This window comes from Mus caroli, unplaced genomic scaffold (assembly GCF_978045245.1).
Source record: "Mus caroli unplaced genomic scaffold, Mus_caroli_1 scaffold_7, whole genome shotgun sequence".
Lineage (NCBI taxonomy): Eukaryota > Metazoa > Chordata > Mammalia > Rodentia > Muridae > Mus > Mus caroli.
In genome coordinates this window covers 7,954,946-7,979,022 of record NW_028227262.1, presented here as the reverse complement: position 1 = coordinate 7,979,022, position 24,077 = coordinate 7,954,946, and the positions used below count along the sequence as shown (strand labels likewise).

The 24,077-nt window shown below is 38.0% G+C and overlaps 1 protein-coding gene across 2 annotated transcripts in view; it reads left to right on the top strand.

The window, feature by feature from the left end:
* Slco1b3 (solute carrier organic anion transporter family member 1B3) overlaps window positions 1-24,077 on the top strand; it is a 70,191-nt gene that overhangs the window by 22,278 nt on the left and 23,836 nt on the right. For both annotated transcript variants that reach the window (XM_021154159.3, XM_021154158.3), the window contains exons 3-8: window positions 247-388; window positions 3,745-3,877; window positions 6,509-6,621; window positions 7,987-8,133; window positions 8,702-8,800; window positions 14,765-15,007. In XM_021154159.3, the coding sequence (XP_021009818.1) occupies window positions 247-388; window positions 3,745-3,877; window positions 6,509-6,621; window positions 7,987-8,133; window positions 8,702-8,800; window positions 14,765-15,007 (877 nt within the window). The remainder of the gene's footprint in view (window positions 1-246; window positions 389-3,744; window positions 3,878-6,508; window positions 6,622-7,986; window positions 8,134-8,701; window positions 8,801-14,764; window positions 15,008-24,077) is intronic.

The window sequence follows — 24,077 nt, the reverse complement described above, 5'->3', positions numbered from 1 at the left end:
ATTGTGTTAACTTTGCTGCTATAATGATTACCAAGTTAGAAAGTTATATCTTATCAATGCAACTATAACATTAAGAGGTAAGGCAATCAACTACTACAGGGGAATGACCGATGCTGTGTTTAATTAAACACCAATAACAGCAACCTCCCAACAAATAGTATATTGTAGAAAAGCAACTGAATTCTACAAATAGTATATACTTCATTGGTTAACATTCCCTTCTCCCTCCTTTCCACTTTTTCTTAGATATTTTTGGCAGCCCTTTCATTCAGCTATATATGCAAGGCGCTAGGTGGAGTCGTTATGAAAAGTTCCATCACTCAAATAGAAAGAAGATTTGACATACCATCTTCCGTTTCCGGTTTGATTGATGGAGGCTTTGAAATTGGTAATGTTTATTTCTATTTTAACCACCAGACTTACAGAGGGAAAATAGAGTCCAGTCATACACTGTACCCATGTCTTTCAACATGCAATATCATTTTAATTGTCATGTCTTGTGAAGCAGTGCTGCTGATGCCTAGGAGTTAAAGTCAGGGATTCTACTAAATATGCTACAAAGTGAACTCCAACCACTCTGAAAAGAGGGTTTCAAAAGATTGATTTTACATCTACCTGTTGCTTTCAAACTCACTCTTGGGAGACTCATTCTTCTTTCTCTCAAGACCAGAGGTGGTGAAGTTGAGGAGCTATGGTGCCTCTAATTTAAGGAGTAAAGAAGAGGTTTGGGATGACCTGTGTTGGATCACTGCTCTTTAACTCCCTGGGGATTGCTCTACAACACTGCAGATGCTACTCAGTTGCCATCACATTGACTTTCATATCTTCTTCCATGATACCCGAGCTCCATGCAATTACACAAAGGGATTCTCCTCTAACCTCATGAAGCAGAAGGTTGTATTTGCTCCTTCTTCTTCATTTTTTTCTCTTTAATTATTTGGAGACCCTTACGCCTATATTTATCATATGGATTTCCAACAGTTCCTAGAAATTTGAGGATCATTTTCCTGATAACTTGACTTAGTACCCTTAAGCAAGTAGTTTTAGAAATAATTACATAAAGGATTACCCATCTGTCTTTCCTAATGAATCCTAAAACTTTTTTTGATGCAAAGGATATTTTACATCTTTTATATATGTATTGCAGTATTCCACTTCCCTGTATCAAAACAAACAAACAAACAAACAAACAAACAAACAAACAAGCAGTTTATGTGTGTCTAGGTTGTCATGATGCCTTCAGAGGCTGAAAGAGGGCATTGAATACCCAGGAGCTACAGTTACAGACAGTAGTGGGCTACCTAATATGATTACAGAGGAAATGAAACAGAGGTCCTGTACAAGAACAGCAAGTGCTCTTAGGCACTTGGATATCTCTCCAACCCCACCTTTGCTTTTTCCATAGAAGCAACTATAATCTCACAGTTATAATAATATCGATTTTTCAATGTACCTTTATAGCATGTTTCTTTGCCTACATGAGTATCGAATCCATGAGTTCAATTTTTATCTTTATTTTTTCTTTAGTATACCTCTAACAATTATTTATTTATAAGTAAGAAGTGAATGAGGCCCTGCTTGTTGGAAAAGTATTTCTAGAAGCTTATAGATTGAGGATTTAAAAGCTTGAGGCTTGTATCTCTGAGCCCTGATAACTAAAGTCTCATTGCTGAAATTTCCCTCTCTCTCATATATATATATATATATATATATATATGAGTCAGAGGCTCATTGTTTCAGCTATGAGCACTGAAAGCCCAGCAGTATACACAGGTTGGCAGGGTATTGACACCAACACCCTTGGAGGCTCTGTATGTCTCCTTCCCTGCCTGTTTCTTGTTTTATCTATGGTTGCTGCCATCTTATATAATTAAGTTTTATGCATTTCTATTTTAACTTTACAATACTTACAATACTTAATTTTTCATTTTTTTCTTCTGTTTTTGGTCTTATAGATTGAAGGACTCCGGTTCCCCAAGTCTGTCTTCTTTCCAGTTAATTCTTCTTTAACTTATACTTTATACATTTTTTTGGCTAGTCCTTCTTTGTAATTTTGTGTCATATCATCATTATTTTAACATACAGTAGCTCTTTGCAACTATCTTTTTGTTACTTAAGAGATGAGAATTGACTCCCCCATTTGGAGTTTTCCCATACCCTGTATAGTCTACCCTGTATACTATACCATGTAATAGTCTAACATGACATATTAAGTAGTTGTTCTTTGTGGAAAATTTACCAAAGCTCTTACTTAATTGATTTTTTCCTGAGGTGTGGTAGCATCTCTGCCCACCTACCTGCTCTTATTACTAATCTGTTTTAACAGTTGTTTATAACCTACTTTGTAGTTTGTTCTTTTATGATATTTTTTTGGCTGGGAATACCATCACAGGTACATATTACAGATTTAAGAAAGGCAGCCCCATAGGAGGAACAACAATATGAACTAATCAGTTCCCTCAGAACTCCCTGGGACTAAACCACCAATCAAATAAATCAGATGGTGAACTCATGGCTCTAGCTACATATGTATCAGAGGATGGCCTAGTCAGTCATCAATGGGAGGAGAGGCCTTTGGTCATGTGAAGGTTCTATGCCCCAGTATAGGGGAATGCCAAGGTGAGGAAGCAGGAGTGGGTGGGTGGAGAAGCAGGGGGAGGGGGAAAGGGATAGGGGAATTTCGGAGGAGAAACTAGGAAAGTAGATAACATTTGAAATGTAAATAGAGAAACTAGGAAAGTAGATAACATTTGAAATGTAAATAAAAAATATCTAATAAAAAAGAAAGGCAGGAATGTGTGAAAACTGCATTAATTAATTAGGAATTAATTTTTTCTATTTTTCATCTTAATACAATCTATTCAAACTTGAAATTTTTCAAAAACATCTGCTTCAACCAAATTGTCAAACAATTGTTTCCAAAACATATTCCATAGATTAGTGCCAAAATTAATAATTTTTTCTTTTGCAACCCAGAATCCTGTGTTTCCTGTGAGTTTTGGTAAAGATAAGAGGAAATATGATATGTCTAGTTCAAAGTGACATTGATATTGATGACACATGAGTTTGGTTTCACAAGTAAAAGTTAATACTAACAATAAAACAAGAGGCTGGAAAAATCTCCCAATGGTGAAGTATGCTTGCTGCTATTTATGAAGACCTAAGTTTGACTTCTAGCCCTCAAGTCTGGTAGCTCACAACCAGTAACACTAGCCCTAAAGGATCCTTCCTACTCTCTCTTCTGGCCTCTGTGGCAACTGCATTCATATGTTCATAAATAAACCTGCAATGAAGAAAATACCTAATTAAAAAAATTAAAAACAGAAACCCAATACAGTAGAAGCTTAAAAATTATACATATATGAGAGTTAAAAAAATACAAAGATAAGAATGCTTCTACATTTTCTGTTGTCATTGTCATTGTTGTTGTTGTTTTGAGACAGGGTTCCCCTGTGTAATAGTATGGCTGTTCTGGGCTTGCTTTGTAGAGTAGGCTCACCTTGAACTGATGGAGATCCACCTGCCTCTGCCTCCTGAGGGCTGAGATTAGAGGTGTGCATCTCCATTCCTGGGCTGCTTCTGCTTATTCTTAATACCATACTTTTCTATGGTCAGTTTAATTAAGGTGGGTTTCCTCTTGTCAGACAAGGTAAGGGAAGTGCTAAGTGTTTTCTCTATTTATATACAGTGACCATCATTATTTGCTGTGATGAATCAAACTGACATAACTTGGTTTTGTTATAGGGAATTTGTTAGTTATTGTATTTGTGAGTTACTTTGGATCTAAACTACACCGACCAAAGCTGATTGGAGTTGGTTGTTTCATCATGGGAATTGGGAGTATTCTGACTGCCTTGCCACATTTCTTCATGGGATAGTAAGTACTGCATAGCCAAACCTCAAAGTAGAATAATTTTCTCTTCTGCAGAAGCTATCAACAGTAACTAGGTCACCTGTGAGAGGTGGGGCCTCGAGATCATCTGTGTTATCCATGCGAGAATCATAACTGGCTTGTGTGCTAAGACAAGACAGAGTTCTCAGCTCTGAATGGGACTAAAGAGAGAACAGTGGGTGCTGAGATGTCAGGACCCATTGCTCTCTCTCTCTCTCTCTCTCTCTCTCTCTCTCTTTCATACACACACACACACACACACACACACAAATATTTAACCTTCATCAACTTTGACATTCACACTTGGCATCATATTAATATTGTTTTCTTAAGATTGACTCTTCAAGGAATTTTCCCCAATCTGATTTTTATAATTTTATGCTCTTTCAACTTATTTCTCTGTGTGGTATCTTCACCATGACCATATGTAACTGTCAGGGCTTGTACAAAAATGCCTACATCTCTCTATCTTTACCTTCAATCTAATTACCTGTAATGATTCGTATGAAGTATATGCTTTAAATCCAACCATTGTTCACATCAAGTGATTGTTTCAAACACTCAGGGTCTATGTATCTACGTGCCTTGTCTTCATTTCCAATGGGCATGCACAAGGTTTTCGCATCCATGTATGTATCACAATCTGAGCTCGCTATATTTGTCAACACCTGCTCATTTTCATATCCATTCATTCAGCAGTGGTTCTTACAACTGCAAAGGAATTCAGTCCAAACTCAAAGTCTTCAAACTAAACTGTAGATTTACTGCAGCCCAGAAGACCAGCACTCCCAGAGATCTTACTCATTCCAGAACCTTATGTCAAAGTGGACATCCATGCCCTTATCTCAGCTGAAGTCAACAATGGAGGTTTTGCCTTCAGTTTTAATTCTGTTCGTTTTTCTAGGATTTATTTTTTATTCTATTTGTATGAATGTTTTGGCTGTGTGCATTTATGTGAACACATGTATGCCGATCCTGTGGAAGCCAGAACAAAGCATTATATATAGGACTGGAATTATAGTCAGTGAGTCTTCTAACAGAAGTGCTGGGAATTGAACTGGGATCCTCAGGGAGAACAGCCAAGGCTCTTTACTGTTGAGCAATCTCTTCAGCTTCTCAGCTGTATTCTAATTAATATTCAATACAAGAACATACTTTTGAAATGCAAATCTCATTTTCCTAATTTTGCTTCAAACTCCCAGTTCTCTAGAACAGATTTTCAAACTTCAGATTCCAGTTTTTCAGTGGACCAGAAAACCCTTTGAGGTTATTATGACAACCCTATACTATAAAATAGAGTTAAGTAATATGCAATTTGTATATATATATATATATACATATATATATAAACAATTTTATCCTGTAATTATATCCTTCACTCTATAAATATATTTGTGAGTGGGCATAGATACCGTGGCAGAGATACAAAACTGAGTTAGTATAAATCATAATCAAAATATTGTAAGGTCTCGTCTATGGGTTAATCATATGTCCACTCACTTGTGCATGTGTGCTGCTCACTGGGTCTTTGACTGTCCCAGATTCACTTCCCAATCTTCCCCACAGTTGACAAGCAACTGTTGAAGCTGAAGTCCTCTACAGGTGTAAATGTTCTACTTTGACATGCGCTGGCCCTACAGCCTTGTCTACTGTCCTCTGGAGTCCATCTCAAAGTCCTACTTATCACTAAGATTCATGTCACAGTTTCTATACAAGGCAAAGTCTATATAATATCCATCCATTCCCAATCCTCGAGCACAGCTAATGATCTATTTTTCTCTTAGAGGGAATGAAAGTCCCCAGGGAGAAATAGCTATGTATTTTGTTTCAGTTTTGGAGTGCCTGGCATGTACTTGGTGGTCTAGCATAGAGTACGGGTATAGTAGTATTTCTTAAGTTACTCTATATGTCCCTATTCTGATTCCATTGCCTTTGTTGATATTAAATTCATGTGTGCATATCCATCCATAAAAAAGTCAGATGTAGCCGAGTGTGGTGGCACACGCCATTAATCCCAGCACTTGGGAGGCAGAGGCAGGCAGATTCCTGAGTTGGAGGCCAGCCTGGTCTACAAAATGAGTTCTAGGACAGTAAGGGCTATATAGAGAAACCCTGTCTCGAAAAACAAACAAACAAACAAAAAAACCAAAAAAAACACCCCAAAACCCAAAAACCAAAACCAAAACAAAAAAACCCCAAACAAACAAATAAAAAATTCAGATTTTTTTGGTAGGAAAGGTAGAAGAGTTATCATGACTTAAAGACTGTTTTGAAAACACAATCCTCTAGCTTATTAAATATAACTCATCAGAAAGTTTTTATTACTGTCATCTTAAAAAATAAATTTAAAAGAATGATTGCAATCACAATGCAGTTTACAAAATAGAAAGGGGAAGGTAGGATTTTCCCCATCCTGAGCAGAGGATCATCCGTCACATGAAGGTGATCAGCCACCTTGCCCGAGTAACATTAATCACCTTGCTTACTGGGCCTTTCCCCCACTTTTCTGTACCCATTATTTGTCCCAAAATTGGGGCTTGAAAATTATCAGAGGATTCTCATTGACATGAGAAGAGAGATATCAGAAAAACGTTAAGTGTAGTGATGTCATTATAGTTACAGGTATGCAACAGAAAATGACATCAGTTCTCTACACAACTCCACGTTGACCTGTTTAGTCAATCAAACTACATCACTCACTGGAACCTCACCTGAGATAACGGAGAAAGGTAAGAATTAACAGTAACAGCGACTAATATTTGAAAGTTTGTATATAATCTATTTAAGTTCTTGTAAAATGTATCAGCAAAAAATGCTTTAAAATCATAATTCATTTGACCTTGATGTACAGACATAATCATGGGTGTAAACATGATATAGAATGAGACTTTAGAAATAGCTGAGGAGGAGCTAAGAACTATTTCAGTTAGACTTTGGGAAGAACATTTGCAGGTAAAATAAAGGTACAACAATTGGCTGTGCATGTCTGAAATCCCAGTACAAAAGGGTTGAAGCAGAAGGATTGTGGCTTTGAATCCAACCTGAGACATATAGAATGAACCTGTCTCAACAGTCAACTTAAGCAAGCTACAATGCATTGTACAAACAAATGAGAGGTACTTTTGAAAATAGAAATAGTTACTGCAACTGAAAATTTAAAAAATATTCTAATAACATAGATTTAGCACTCTATGCCATTCTACATATTATATCAGATATAGGAAGATTAACATAAAAAAGTAGTTAATTTTTTTTCATTTTTGTATTATTGGGGCTGTATAAATTTATCAGTGTTTCTGGAAGTTTATTTTTTTTAACATTTATTAAACAAAAAATTACTTACCTAATTCTTGGCAATTCTTGTTGTTGATCAACCCCAAGGAAATAATCAGCAAAGACATATTTATAATTATAACCAAGACATCCCTTTGTGACAGAAGGAAAAATTTAAAGTATTTTACACTTACAAATATAAAATTAGTGTCCAGAAAGATGGCTCAGCAGTTAAGAGAACTGGTTCAATTCCAAGCAGTCACATGACATGTCACAATCAAGTATAATTGCAGTTCCAGGGTATCCAACACCTTCTTGTGCTCTGCCAGTACTGCATGCATGTGATGTACATACACATGTGGAAGGAACTATATAAATTCTGATACTGTTATTTCTCAAACATGGGTAAAATATTGACACAAAATAAAACAAAGGGAAAACAAACAGGATATTGTCTTAGCCAAGTACTGGCAGTCAGGCTGATACATACAAACTGGATATTTAATTCTATATTACATATAAGAAATCTATATATTTTATATGTGCCCAAAATACAGTATTTAACTAAAAAACATTAAATGACTCTCTTTATATAGAGAGATTTCAGATCATGTTTGTTTCCATTTGTTTCTTTCTTTTTCTCCCCTTTGTGTGTTTTTGTTTGTTCGAAATTTCCAGATTGAATAGAAATCACTTAAAAAAAAAAAAAGCACAGGTAAGTGAGTGCTACAGCATCCCAGGAAAAATTAGCCATCTAAGTTTGTGGAATTTCTGGTAATAGTCTGTAATAGACAAAGTAAACCATATTTTTGTCTACACAGGTTGTGAAAAGGGGTCCAAGTCATACACATGGATTTATGTCTTGATGGGGAACATGCTTCGTGGGATAGGGGAAACCCCAATAGTGCCCCTAGGAGTTTCCTACATTGATGACTTTGCAAAAGAAGGAACTTCTTCCATGTACTTAGGTAAAGTACAGAGCCTATTATGTTCAGTGCTTAAGTGTTCTGGGTCTGAAGTTGAAATGGCAGCGCTGCTAAACTAATCATTTTACAGTTATATATTTGTTTATATTTTATGTGTATGGATGTGTTGCCTGCATTTATGACTTTGCCCCACATGTATGCCAGAAGAGCATGTTCTGAGTTGGCCAGAAGAGCAGCTAGTGTTGCTCTAACCACTGAGCTATTTCATTTACAAGTTTAAGGCAGAGGACATCCCAGTATGTAAATGGGAGGTAGGCACAATGTCCCATCCTTAACTAGGAACAGTTAGCAGTTGATATATATTGGGAGAAGATTAAGTTTTTCTAACAGAGTGATTTCTAATGGGTTGGCCACGCTGTGGTGACAGGCATACACAAGAGCACACAAACTATAGTTGATGAGATTTACAAAAACAAGAAGGTACAAATTGGGTTGGGTAAGAAAGTGTGGATGTATCTGGGACAAGGTGAATATAATCAAAATCTGTTGTGTGAGAAAAAAAGAACTATGTGCACTTTGATTCTGATTGAATGGTTTTGAATATTTGCAGGTACTCTGCATACTATAGCAATGATCGGACCAATCCTTGGCTTTATCATGTCATCTGTGTTTGCTAAGCTATATGTAGACGTTGGATATGTAGACCTGAGTAAGTAGAATCAGAAAACAGACCAGAAGGTTGTCTTTCAAATTCCAACTACCATGCTTCCAAGTTACTGGTTTAACTCTTTCAATAGTTTCATAATTGTTTTCTTTTAGAAATTTTAAGTGGTGAGAATGTGTTCATTATTTTACCAAAACAAATTCAATCTCTTGCTTATGTCAAGCTTCTACCAGTAAGTATAAATGCAGCATTGGGGATAATATTTTTTCTTTTTTCTTTTAATTAGGTATTTTCTTCATTTACATTTCCAATGCTGTCCCAAAAGTCCCCCATACCCTCCCCCCAACTCCCCTACTCACCCCACTTCCACTTCTTGGCCCTGGTGTTCCCCTGTACTGAGGCATATAAAGTTTACAAGACCAATGGGCCTCTCTTTCCACTGATGGCCGACTAGGCCATCTTCTGATACATATGCAGCTAGAGACACGAGCTCTGGGGGGTACTGGTTAGTTCATATTGTTGTTCCACCTATAGGGTTGCAGATCCCTTTAGTTCCTTGGGTATTTTCTCTAGCTCCTCCATTGGGGGCCCTGTGATCCATCCAATAGCTGACTGTGAGCATCCACTTCTGTGTTTGCTAGGCCCCGGGATAGTCTCACAAGAGACAGCTATATCTGGGTCCTTTCAGCAAAATCTTGCTGGTGTATGCAATGGTGTCAGTGTTTGGAGGCTGATTATGGGATGGATCCCCGGGTATGGCAGTCTCTAGATGGTCCATCCTTTCGTCTCAGCTCCAAACTTTGTCTCTGTAACTCCTTCCATGGGTGTTTTGTTCTCAATTCTAAGAAGGGGCAAAATGTCCACACTTTGGTCTTTGTTCTTCTTGAGTTTCATGTGTTTTGCAAATTGTACCTTGGGTATTCTAAGTTCCTGGGGGATAATCTTAATTTAGATGGCCAGATAGAAAACAAACTGGTTATAGGTTTGAATCATCTGCACTTTCTTTTGGTTTGTTTGTTTGTTTGTTTTGTTTGTTTGTTTTTTGTTTTTTGAGACAAAGTTTCTCTGTATAGCCCTGGCTCTCCTGGAACTCACTCTATAGACCAGGCTGACCTTGAACTCAGGAGTCTGCCTGCTTCTGCTTCCCAAATGCTGGGATTGAAGGCATGTACCACCACTGCCTGGATTGAACTTTCATTTGGTGATGGATTGGATTTAGAAATGTAAGAATTACAGATTGAAGCTTCAGGAAGGTGCTGTGAGGTTGTGGGGTTGGAGGAAGGTTGGCGGGGTTGAGCATTTTTATCATGTTTCTTAGTTTTGATGCTTTTCCTGGACCTAACAGAGGGCTTGGCATGTGGTCCCATTTAATTAGAAGATGAAGGGATGCATACTAGGTGATCCTCTTAGCCATTCTCTTTTATCAAAGCAAGCATTCTTTCATACTTCAGAGAAACTGGCCAAAATGTGGAAACTGTCTCATTTTCAAGTTCCCCCCATCTCCCATCAATAAATATCACATCTATCATCTCCCTCCACCCAAAGTCTGTACCAGTAACTTCCAGCTTCAGGTCATGCTTGTAGACCCACCCTAGGCATTAGCTCTTCATCTTGCCTCTTCAAAATCTCATTCTATCATCAATCTTCTACCAGATTCCCCCGCTGCCTGGTTTTCTTCAACTCTCCTTCTCCAACTTCTCTTTATTACAGAGCACTCTCCAGGCTCTGCACTCTTTTTGCATATATGATGTCTTCATGTCCTCAAACTGCTTTGTAGTTGGTTTTCTTTTTCTATTTCACTTTATAAACAAGTATCTTGAAATAAAAATATGAATTTAGAAGATATTTTATTCTCCCCCCCCATCAACTTTTAAGTGGTAATCTGTTTTCAATGGCTCATGAAACAGAGTCAGGTAACTTCTGAAAAACTATTTTCTCATGTTTTCTATTTTTAGACATCAAGGTGGACAACCTGAATCTCAACATGGCAAATACAGGGCTTACAGTATCACTCTAAAAACTTGTCTTATTTTCTATAGTCTCTCTCATTATGAATATCTTAACCTTAGTTGTATAATTGACTGAATCTTCACATGACCTTACTTCCACTTAATCTGACAACAGCCCACCCTCATTCTATCATTGTGTTTCCAGAATAATTATAATACAGAAGTCTCACTAATGTTTACACACCGAGAGTGATTTCAGACCAGAGTTTAGTGTAGCAGCCAGGCTTTTCAGAACTAGACACATGGTTTTCTGGATCACCTTTATTGTTATAATTTAACTCCATTTCTCCTTTCCTACTTTTCTGTCATTGATACTCTCTGCAGTAACCATGACTGCTGGTGGCAAGACTCAACAGATCCTTTCATCTCACAGTCCTGAATTTTCTAGTGAAGAACTCTCCTCCCCTTTCCATTAGCATTGTTCTGAGACTCTCATTGGAGAAGTTCTCTTCTGAGATGCCACACTTCACTGACTTCCTGCTGGAGCAGTGGCCACCAAATGCATGATGATCTCTTTAGATGCCATAGGAAGAAATCTGTTTCAATATATAAGCGGTTGTTGTATAAACAAATCCGATTTCCTATCTCATCAGGACTCAATGGCTTCAAAGTTATCATTTCTAAAATAGAGTTGACATCACAGTTGGCCATGAGAAGACACATGCCTTCAATTGTTTTCAGTACAAATCCTTAATCAAACTACTTCTCATACACTTCCAAGTTCACCCCTGTTTTCTTTTTTTTAATTAGATATTTTCTTTATTTACATTTTAAATGCTATCCCAAAAGTTCCCTATGCCCTCCCCCTGCCCTGCTGCCCTACCCACCCATTCCCACTTTTTGACCCTGGCATTCGCCTGTACTGGGGCTTATAAAGTTTGCAAGAACAACGGGCCTCTCTTCCAAATGATGGCCGACTAGGTCGTCTTCTGCTACATATGCAGCCAGAGACACGAGCTCTGGGGGTACTGGTTCATATTGTTGTTCCACCTATAGGGTTGCAGACCCCTTTTGCTCCTTGGGTACTTTTTCTAGCTCCTCCATTGGGGACCCTGTGTTCCATCCTATAGATGACTGTGAGCATTCAATTCTGTATTTGCCAGGCGCTAGCATAGCCTCACTTGAGACAGCTATATCAGGGTCCTTTCAGCAAAATCTTGCTGGCATATGCAATAGTGTCTGGGTTTGGTGGCTGATTATGGGATGGGTCCCCTGGTAGGGTAGTCTCTGGATGGTCCATCCTTTCATCTTAGCTCTAAACTTTGTCTCTGTAACTCCTTTCATGTGTGTTTTGTTCCCTATTCTAAGAAGGAATGAAGTATCCACACTTTGGTCTTTGTTCTTGATTTTCTTGTGTTTTGCAAATTGTATCTTGGGTATTCTAAGTTTCTGGGCTAATATCCACTTATCAGTGAGTGCATATCAAGTGACTTCTTTTGTGATTGGGTTATCCCGCTAAGGATGATATCCTCCAGATAAATCCATTTGCCGAAGAATTTTATAAATTCATTGTTTTTACTAGCTGAGTAGTACTCCATTGTGTAAATGTACCACATTTTCTGTATCCATTCCTCTGTTGAGGGACATCTGGGTTCTTTCTAGCTTCTGGCTATTATAAATAAGGCTGCTATGAACAAGTGGGACATGTGTCCTTCTTACCAGTTGGAACATCTTCTGGGTATACGCCCAGGAGAGGTATTGCTGGATCTTCCAGTAGTACTCTGTCCAATTTTCTGAAGAACTGCCAGACTGACTGAGTGGTATACAAGCTTGCAATCCCACCAGCAACGGAGGAGTATTCCTCTTTCGCCATATCCTTGGCAGCATCTACTGTCACCTGAATTTTTGATTTTAGCCATTCTGACTGGAGTGAGGTGTAATCTCAAGGTTGTTTTGATTTGCATTTCCCTGATGATTAAGGATGTTGAACATTTTTTCAGGTGCTTCTCAGCCCTTTGGTATTCCCTAGTTAAGAATTCTTTGTTTAGCTCTGTACCCCATTTTTTAATGGAGTTATTTGAATTTCTGGAGTCCAGCTTCTTGAGCTCTTTATATATATTGAATATTAGTCCCCTATCAGATTTAGGATTGGTAAAAATCCTTTCCCAATCTGTTGGTGGCCTTTTTGCCTTATTGACAGTGTCTTTTGCCTTACAGAAGCTTTGCAATTTTGTGAGGTCCCATTTGTCAATTCTTGATCTTACAGCAAAAGCCATTGCTGTTCTGTTTAGGAATTTTTCCCCAGTGCCCATATCTTCGAGGCTTTTCCCCACTTTGTCCTCTATAAATTTCAGTGTCTCTGGTTTTATGTGGAATTCTTTGATTCACTTAGACTTGAGCTTTGTACAAGGAGATAAGAATGATCAATTCACATTCTTCTACATGATAATCTCCAGTTATGCCAGCACCGTTTGTTGAAAAATGTTGTCTTTTTTCCACTGGATGGTTTTAGCTCCCTCGTCAAAGATCAAGTGACCATAGGTATGTGGATTCATTTCTGGGTCTTCTATTTTATTCCATTGATCTACCTGTCTGTCATTGTACCAGTACCATGCAGTTTTTATCACCCCTGTTTTCAAAACTTATAAAGAGCTAAGATAGATGTTTTGTTCCAGTTGGAAAATGTTCTGCTATATTTAGAAATAACTATCTGTATTGTATTAGAATTCTTGTGACAGATGTTCAGACCTTTTACAGCTCCTCTTATTCAGTAACAGCTATAATAAATTTGACATTTTCACACCCTTAGTTAACTCTTGATGCACTAAAAGTGAGACAATTTTCACAATTTTGTTTCCAGGCAGCTCTTTGGTATTATAGAATGATGATTTTTGCTGTAATGTTATATTCAACAATTTCAAAACAAAGGCTAGCTCATATCTGTTATCAAAATACTGTTATGTGTCTAGTGTCATTGCCAGCGTAATACTAACCATGCTCAGTGAGTCTGGTCATGTCTCTTTATGAAGATTTTGAGGAGAACTAGAGTTGTCTTTTCTGAGTGTTAGGCCGAGTTACTCTGAGTGCTAGGCAGAGTACTCCAGTGAACCATCTAGTGCAAGGCTTTTCTCCTTGTTCTTGCTACAGTGTCCTCTTTAGCCATTGGATTCCCAGGGTTCCCAACAATTCATCATTCAGCTTTCATGGGTTTTGATATCTTTAGGACTTCCCTCATCATTTAATGATTATGAACTGACTGTTATTCATCATTCACAGGAGGGTGTAGTCATAGCTGGCATTAATATATCATTCTTCTTCACACAGCAGAGGAAAATACAGTTGAAATAAGAAGGGCAACAAACTCCTCAGGTGGAAAATCCATCTTTTCTGGGATCCTCTTAAATGCAAACTTTCACTCTGTTCCTTCCTCAGGACGTCCTCTCTCTGCAATCAATAGAGCTGTATATTCAGCAAGAGACAGACTGGAGCTCTCCCATTTCTTAGAAATAATGTTAACCTTCCCTCTGGTGTAATCCTGACTTCAGGAGTGGTTACCAACAACCATTTTCAGATGACAGTGAATATACTCATGCCTGGCCTTTGTTTTTAAGTCATCTTGATGACCTAGGAACCCAAGAAATTCTCAGGCAGTTCTGACCACACCTTACTCTATGGATGCTGGTGATTCCACCCCAGGTCCTTGTGATTATAGGGAAACTGCTTCTGTGCATTGCACCATTTCCCTAGCCTTGTATTCTCCATACTAAAAGCCAGAAATCTAATCCTATTATTTGTTGAATATGTAGTGTTGACAACTCTCCGGTTGCAATGGAGTCTGTATATAATATACATGGCTGTTTCCTGACAACAGAAATTGCAAGATGTCATAAAATGATTGATCCATCCCTACTTCTTACTTGACAAGCTACTAGCGAAAGAAAATTGCATTTTAGGATTGATGAGATGTAGTTTTGTTTCTTTATATATGGAGGCCAGCAGTCTTACCAACAATGACTTTCAGGATGGTTTCTGAAAGTTCTGTTCTAATTACTCATTCCAGGAACTGTCCGGATAACTCCTCAGGATGCTCGTTGGGTTGGTGCCTGGTGGCTCAGCTTCATTGTGAATGGACTACTATGCATCATTTGTTCTATACCCTTCTTTTTTCTACCCAAAATTCCAAAGAGATCACAGAAGGAAAGGAAAAATTCAGCATCTCTTCATGTACTCAAAACAGATGAAGACAAGAATCTCATGACTAATCCAACAACACAAGAGAAACAAGCTCCTGCCAACCTGACTGGTAAGGATTCCATAGACAGTCAATGTGCAGATGTTAATCCCACTGAAATCTAAGAATATTTTAAAACAATATGTGCAATTTACCTATTTGGCTTTCTTCTGTACTAAACTTTTCTTAACTCTTTCTACATTTTCTATTAAAATTGATATTCCCTGTCTTAGTTACTTTTCTACTGCCATGAAGAGACACCACGACAAAGACAACTTATAAGAGAAAGCATTGCACTTGGCAACTCACATTTAGAAAGGGTTCGAGGCCATGCACAATCATGACAGGAGGATGGCAGCAGGCAGTCAGGCATTGTGAGGACAGTAGCTGAAAATGCATACCTTGATCCACAAGCACGAGGCAGAGAGAAAGTGAAAGGTAGGGGTAGGGGGTTTGGCGGAGAGAATTGTTAATTGAGAATATGTTGGGTTTTGGAAACCTGAAAGTCCACACTCAGAGACACCTCTTTCAATCAGATCACCAACTATAAGATAAGTATTCAAACATGAGCCTACAAGAAGCCGTTCTCTTTCCAACTACCATGTTCAATGATTATGTGCAAATAATAGGATTAGATTTGTGGCTTTAAGTATGGAGAAAACAAAGCTAGAGAGGTGGCTCAGTACTAAGAAACAGTTTCTATGTTAGCACAAAGACCTGAGACAGAATCACCAGCATCCACACAAAGTGCAATGGAACAGGATTTTTCCTGTCCAAATCACACTAAATATTAGGGCAGCAGGAGGTCTGTGATTGGACAGTGAAAATGGAGGCAGAGTTAAGAGTTGCAGGAACAGAGAGTCTCAGGGTGACGGAGGGAGGCCAATATGGAAGCGGAAGGAACAGGAGGAAGAACCAGTGTGGCTTTAATTAGCCACAGGTAGTTATGATATTAAATGACAGAATAATTTTGATATTTGTCTAAGCTAGGTGGGCAGCTTTTATTGTTATCAATTGGTTCTGAAATTATTGTATTGGCACCTTGCGAATTGAGAATTAATTGATACATAAATCTGTTTGGTTAATTATAACCTTCTAGAGTTTTGATTCTACTGAATTGATGGGTGTTGTGGCTGACAGGGAGATGGGCTGTGGGGGCTAGCAAGGGAGTTGCAGGTAGCAAGAGTGAGGGAAGCCTGCCAGTCCAGTCCTGCCAGAGAGTTGGTGAATTCTTTTTTTAATATTTCCTGCAATAAGTGGTGAACCAATGTGTTGGCCAAGAATCCACTAGATAGTTAAGATTATTAGCCTGAGAGTTAGAGTTTTATTTATTTTTTATTTTGATGAGTGCTGAGACACTCACTTTATTTCAAGAATTGAAACAAAGAATGCAGCTCTGAGATCCCCAGGCTGTGAGAAGTTGCAGGCTGCTCTTGAGTCAGGAGAGAGAAAAAAGTGAAGTTGCCTACTTCTTAAGGGAGAGATGGATTGAACTGTGAATTTAAAATTGGAATTATTTGCTTTTAGGATAGATTTATACACAGATTCTGTCCGAATCACATGGGAATCTTGCCCACTGCTAGAAACTAGAATAGGGAAAATTAGTCACTGACTCCAGAGTAGAGAATGCAGTGACAATCATTGCCTGCTTTGATCAGGCATTAATTATTAATGCCTATGGCTCCAGGTAGAGAAATCAACAGATAGATATTATACAGATATTAATAAAATATGTCTGTGTCTCCAGGCAGAGAGCCGAACAGATAAATGGTATAACAAGATGGCTGCTCTAGCTAGAGAGCTGAACAGTAAAATGGTGTAAGATTGCTCTATATGCCTCACAAAATACTCAAATTCTGTCTAATGTGGGCTCCATGAGAATCTTAATTTTTTGATTTTTTTAAAATCCTGCTTGGCAAGATAGACAAGGCCTAAGTATAGGCACATATAATATTTTAGATGATTTCATTTGTTTTAGATTGTTTTAATTCTCAAAATGGGTGTGATTTTGAATTCTGTGATTATATTATTCCTCTAGGAGAGAGGTTTAAAAGTTTTTTCTGGTTACTGGCTCAAGAATATACTATTTTGGGAGAAAGGTTTTGTCTTTGTGTTTTTAGAAAAGGTGTTTAGTGTCTATATACTTTCCAGAGTAATATGGATCAGATTTGATAGAGGTAGATCTCCAGAGAACTACATTCCAGAGAATCAAATCAACCAACCAACCAACCAACCAACCAACCAACCAACCAACCAACAAATAATATATCTTGATGATACTAAAATTTTGTTTTGAGACTTGTATATTACAGAATATACAGCCTTGGTGAATCTCCATAAGTCAGACATAAGTGTGGCTAGAAGTGAATTTCTTGTGCTCCTAGGTCATCATCCTAGGTCATCTAGGATCATTCTAGATCAGTGAAAGATTTTGCCACAAAGGAATAAGGTGGGGAGTGATAGAGAAGAAGAGTCACTCATTTTCCTCCTCTGGACTCTATGAGCAATGAGCAGACAACTGTCATGCTCAACTCTGTGACAGTGTACACACACACACACACACACACACACACACTTCTCATGTGCACTCATACATAACACATTCACACACAAAATAATAAAAGGAGCAAAACATATAAAGTTTTATTTATTGTAAAAAAGAAGGTATATATTTCTTTCAAATATTTTAATTTCTAGTGGTGTTAGGGATCAAATTACAGGGGTTTTCACATATTAGTTATATGTTCACAGCCTCCTTATTTCAAAATGAAGTATTTTAAGAGTTTTAAGTGACAGTTTTAAGAGTTTAAATGATTCATTCATTCATTCATTCATTTTACAAATGATACCTACCCCTGGTGATGTGGCACTTGTCTTCTTCCAAGAAACTAGGATTAATTTCAGTGAGTTCCTTGGTACTGATAAGCATAGATAATATACTCAATTTAAACTTGCTTATTCTTAGGTGGATAAAATTCCCTGGATAAAATTCCCAGAAAGGTTTCTCTCTAGATATTTAGGGTAAGATATTTTTTCTGGTAATTGTATTGAAAAAAATAATTACTTGCTAAAATACTCAAAAGTGAGCTGAAAACATCATAGTAGTCAAAGTAGTTGGTAGCCATAATTTAAGCAGCATTCTGTCCTATTTGGCAGTATTGTTACTTTCAAATACAAGTTCTGAGGGCCAATGCAGTTCCACAGAGAAGCCATGGTCAACAACATGATTCAGCAACAAGTACAGAAAACTAGTTGAGTAGTCAGTGAGGCTTTGACAATAATTTTCAGACCGCAGAGAGAAGTGGAGGGCAGGGTAGAAGGGAGCTACTGAGAATGAGTATATTAAAACATACTGAGGGCAATGCTATAATGAAAGTCATTTATTTGGATTCTAACCTGTGATTTTAATTTAAAATGGGAATGGAGCATCCGAATGAATTGATGAAATAGCAAAAACCAAATTAATGACAGTTATAATGGTTCTGGGGACCATGAGTTCAAGGCTAGTCTGGGCTATGAGATCAAGGTAAGACCTGTATTAAAACATTACCACCAAAACCTAAATCGGTGGAATATTTTGTGATGGCTTGTGTTTATTGCTAATTTAATAGACTCCAGGATCACCCAGAAGGCAAGCCTTTGGACATGTATGTGAGGAGTCGTCAAGATTAGGTTCACATAAATGGGAAGATCCCAAGTCAATTTGGGGAAAACCATTCAATCTGCGGGAGATTTTAAACTGAATAAAGAGGAGAGAACAAGTTGACTACTCATCTCTTTCTGCTTCCTGACGGTGGACCATCTACCTCAGCCATTACCATGACTTCCCTATAGGGATACTGTGTACCCTTACCCTGAGAGTCACAATACACCCTGCATTTCCTGAGTTGCTTTGGTCAAGATATTTTTGTCACAACAACACCAAAAGTAACTGCAACAAAAAAATACCCCCTTGACAACCATTTTAGGTTTACTTTGAAATCAAAGGACAAGTTCTCAGATGTGGCCCAAGACATTCCTCTTTTCCTTTCATTCTTTTTTTTTAAATAGGTATTTTTCTCATTTACATTTCCAATGCTATCCCAAAAGTCCCCCATACCCTCCCCCCACACTCCCCTACCCACCCACACCCACTTCTTGACCCTGGCATTCCCCTGTACTGGGGCATATAAAGTTTGCATGTCTAATGGGCCTCTCTTTCCAGTGATGGCCGACTAGGCCATCTTTTGATACATATGCAGCTAGAGTCAAGAGCTCTGGGGTACTGGTTAGTTCATAATGTTGTTCTACCTATAGGGTTGCAGATCCCTTTAGCTCCTTGGGTATTTTTTTCTAGCTCCTCCATTGGGAACCCTGTGATCCATCCAATAGTTGACTGTGAGCATCCACTTATGTGTTTGCTAGGCCCCGGCATAGTCTCACTAGAGACAGCTATATCAGGGTCCTATCAGCAAAATCTTGCTAGTGTGTGCAATGGTGTCAGCGTTTGGAGGCTGATTATGGGATGGATCCCCGGATATGGCAGTCTCTAGATGGTCCATCCTTTTGTCTCAGCTCCAAACTTTGTCTCTGTAACTCCTTCCATGGGTGTTTTATTCTCAATTCTAAGAAGGGGCAAAATGTCCACACTTTGGTCTTTGTTCTTCTTGAGTTTCATGTGTTTTGCAAATTGTAACTTATATCTTGGGTATTCTAAGTTTCTGGGATAATATCCACTTATCAGTGAGTACATATCATTTGAGTTCTTTTGTGATTGGGTTACCTCACTCAGGATAATGCCCTCCAAGTCCAACCATTTGCCTAGGAATTTCATAAATTCATTCTTTTTAATAGCTGAGTAGTACTCCATTGTGTAAATGTACCACATTTTCTGTATCCACTCCTCTGTTGAGGGGCATCTGGGTTCTTTCCAGCTTCTGGCTATTATAAATGAGGCTGATATGAACATAGTGGAGCATGTTTCTTTCTTACTAGTTGGGACATCTTCTGGATTTATGCCCAGGAGAGGTATTGCGGGATCCTCTGTAGTACCATGTCCAATTTTCTGAGAAACGGCCAGACTGATTTCCAGAGTGGTTGTACTAGCTTGCAATCCCAACAACAGTGGAGGAATGTTCCTCTTTCTCCACATCCTCGACAGCATTTGACACCTGAATTTTTTATCTTAGGCATTCTGACTGGTTTGAGATGGAATCTCATGGTTGTTTTGATTTGCATTTCCCTGATGATTAAGGATGCTGAAAATTTTTTCAGGTGCTTCTCAGCCATTCGGTATTCCTCAGGTGAGAATTCTTTGTTTAGCTCTGAGCCCCATTTTTAATGGGGTTATTTGATCTTCTGGAGTCCACCTTCTTGAGTTCTTTATATATATTGGATATTAGTCCTCTATCTGATTTAGGATAGGTAAAGATCCTTTCCCAATCTGTTGGTGGTCTTTTTGTCTTATTGACGGTGTCTTTTGTCTTACAGAAGCTTTGCAATTTCATGAGGTCCCATTTGTCAATTCTCGATCTTACAGCACAAGCCATTGCTGTTCTATTCAGGAAAATTTTCCCCTGTGCCAATATCTTCGAGGCTTTCCCCCACTTTCTCCTCTATAAGTTTCAGTGTCTCTGGTTTTATGTGGAGCTCCTTGATCCACTTAGATTTGACCTTAGTACAAGGAGGTAGGAATGGATCAATTCGCAATCTTCTACATGATAACCGCCAGTTGTTCCAGCATCATTTGTTGAAAATGCTGTCTTTTTTTCCACTGGATGGTTTTAGCTCCCTTGTCGAAGATCAAGTGACCATAGGTGTGTGGGTTCATTTCTGGGTCTTCAATTCTATTCCATTGGTCTACTTTCTGTCACTAATCCAGTACCATGCCGTTTTTATCACAATTGCTCTGTAGTAAAGCTTTAGGTCTGGCATGGTGATTCCACCAGAGGTTCTTTTATCCTTGAGAAGAGTTTTTGCTATCCTAGGTTTTTTGTTATTCCAGATGAATTTGCCAATTTTTCTTTCTAATTCGTTGAAGAATTGAGTTGGAATTTTGATGGGGATTGCATTGAATCTGTAGACTGCTTTTGGCAAGATAGCCATTTTTACAATGTTGATCCTGACAATCCATGAGCATGGGAGATCTTTCCATCTTCTGAGATCTTCTTTAATTTCTTTCTTCAGAGACTTGAAGTTCCTATCATAAAGATCTTTCACTTCCTTAGTTAGAGTCACTCCAAGGTATTTTATATTATTTGTGACTATTGAGAAGGGTGTTGTTTCCCTAATTTCTTTCTCAGCATGTTTATTCTTTGTGTAGAGAAAGGCCATTTACTTTTTTGATATAATTTTATATCCAGCCACTTCACCGAAGCTGTTTATCAGGTTTGGGAGTTCTCTGGTAGAATTTTGAGGATCCCTTATATATACTATCATAACATCTGCAAAAAGTGACATTTTGACTTCTTCTTTTCCAATTTGTATCCCCTTGATCTCCTTTTGTTGTTGAATTGCTCTGGCTAGGCTAGTACAATGTTGAATAGGTAGGGAGAAAGTGGGCAGCCTTGTCTACTCCCTGATTTTAGTGGGATTGCTTCCAGCTTCTCACCATTTACTTTGATGTTGGCTACTGGTTTGCTGTAGATTGCTTTTATCATGTTTATGTATGGGCCTTGAATTTCTGATCTTTCCAAGACGTTTATCATGAATGGGTGTTGGATTTTGTCAAATGCTTTCTCCGCATCTAACGAGATGATCATGTGGTTTTTGTCTTTGAGTTTGTTTATATAATGGATACGTTGATGGATTTCCATATATTAAACCATCCCTGCATCCCTGGAATAAAACCAACTTGGTCAGGATGGATGACTGTTTTAATGTGTTCTTGGATTCGGATAGTGAGAATTTTATTGAGTATTTTTGCATCAATATTCAAAAGGGAAATTGGTCTGAAGTTCTCTATCTTTGAAGGATCTTTCTGTGGTTTTGGTATCAGAGTAATTGTGGCTTCATAGAATGAGTTGGGTAGAGTACCTTCTTCTATTTTGTGGAATAGTTTGTGCAGAACTGGAATTAGATCTTCTTTGAAGGTCTGATAGAACTCTGTACTAAACCCATCTGGTCCTGGGCTTTTTTTGGTTCGGAGACCAATAATGACTGCTTCTATTTCTTTAGGGGATATGGGACTGTGTAGATTGTTAACTTGATCTTTGTTTAACTTTGGTACTTGTTATCTGTCTAGAAATTTGTCCATTTCGTTCAGGTTTTCTTGTTTTTTTGAGTATAGCCTTTTGTAGAAGGATCTGATGGTGTTTTGTTTTCCTTCAGGGTTTGTTGTTATGTCTCCCTTTTCATTTCTTGTTTTGTTAATTAGGATTCTGTCCCTGTGTCCTCTAGTGAGTCTGGCTAAGGGTTTATCTATCTTGTTGATTTTCTCAAAGAACCAGCTCCTCATTTGGTTGATTCTTTGAATAGATCTTCTTATTTCCACTTGGTTGATTTCACCCCTGAATTTGATTATTTCTTGCCATCTACTTCTCTTGGGTGAATTTGCTTCCTTTTTTCTAGAGCTTTTAGGTATGCTGTTAAGCTGCTCGTGTGTGCTCTCTCTAGTTTCTTTTTGGAGGCACTCAGAGCTATGAGTTTCCTTCCCTCTTAGAAATGCTTTCATAGTGTCCCATAAGTTTGGGGATGTTGTGGCTTAATTTTCATTAAACTCTAAAAAGTCTTTAATTTCTTCTTTATTACTTTCTTTACCAAGGTATCATTGAGAAGAGTGTTGTTCATTTTCCATTTGAATGTTGGCTTTCCATTATTTATGTTGTTATTGAAGATCAGCCTTAGTCCATTGTGGTCTGATAGGATGCATGGGATGATTTCAACATTTTTGTATCTGTTGAGGCCTGTTTTGTGACCAATTATATGGTCAATTTTGGAAAAGGTACCATGAGGTGATGAGAAGAAAGTATATCCTTTTGTTTTAGGATAAAATGTTCTGTAGATATCTGTTAAATTCATTTGTTTCATCACTTCTGTTAGTTTCACTGTGTCCCTGTTTAGTTTCTGTTTCCATGATCTGTCCATTGATGAAAGTGGTGTTTTGAAGTCTCCCACTATTATTGTGTGAAAGGCAATGTGTGCTTTGAGTTTTACTGAAGTGTCTTTAATGAATGTGGCTACGCTTTCATTTGGAGCATAGATATTCAGAATTGAGAGTTCCTCTTGGAGGATTTTACCTTTGATGAGTATGAAGTGTCCCTCCTTGTCTTTTTTCATAACTTTGGGTTGGAAGTCGATTTTATTAGATATTAGAATGGCTACTCCAGCTTGTTTCTTGAGATCATTTGCTTTGAAAATTGTTTTCCAGCCTTTCACTCTGAGGTAGTGTCTGCCTTTTTCCCTGAGATGAGTTTCCTGTAAGCAGCAGAATGTTGGGTCCTGTTTGTTTCGCCAGTTTGTTAGTCTATTTTTATTGGGGAATTGAGTCCATTGATAGTAAGAGATATTAAGGAAAAGTAATTGTTGCTTCCTTTTTTTGTTGTTGTTGTTGTTAGAGTTGGCATTCTGTTTTTGTGACTGTCTTCTTTTTGGTTTGTTGAGGGATTACTTTCTTGCTTTTTTATGGCGTGGTTTCTGTCTTTGTATTGTTTTTTTTTCTGTTATTATCCTTTGAAGGGCTGGATTCGTGGAGAGATAATGTGTGAATTTGGTTTTGTCATGGAAAAGTTTGGTTTCTCCATCTTTGGTAATTGAGAGTTTTGCTAGGTATAGTAGCCTGGGCTGGCATTTGTGTTCTCTTAGTGTCTGTATAACATCTGTCCAGGATCTTCTGGCTTTCATAGTCTCTGGTGGAAAGTCTGGTGTAATTCTGATAGGCCTGCCTTTATATGTTACTTGACCTTTTTCCCTTACTGCTTTTAATATTCTATCTTTATTTAGTGCATTTGGTGTTCTGATTATTATATGTCGGGAGGAATTTCTTTTCTGGTCTAGTCTATTTGGAGTTCTGTAGGCTTCTTGTATGTCCATGGGCATCTCTGTCTTTAGGTTTGGGAAGTTTTCTTCTATAATTTTGTTGAAGATATTTGCTGGCCCTTTAAGTTGAAAATCTTCATTCTCATCTACTCTTATTATCCATAGGTTTGGTCTTCTCATTGTGTCC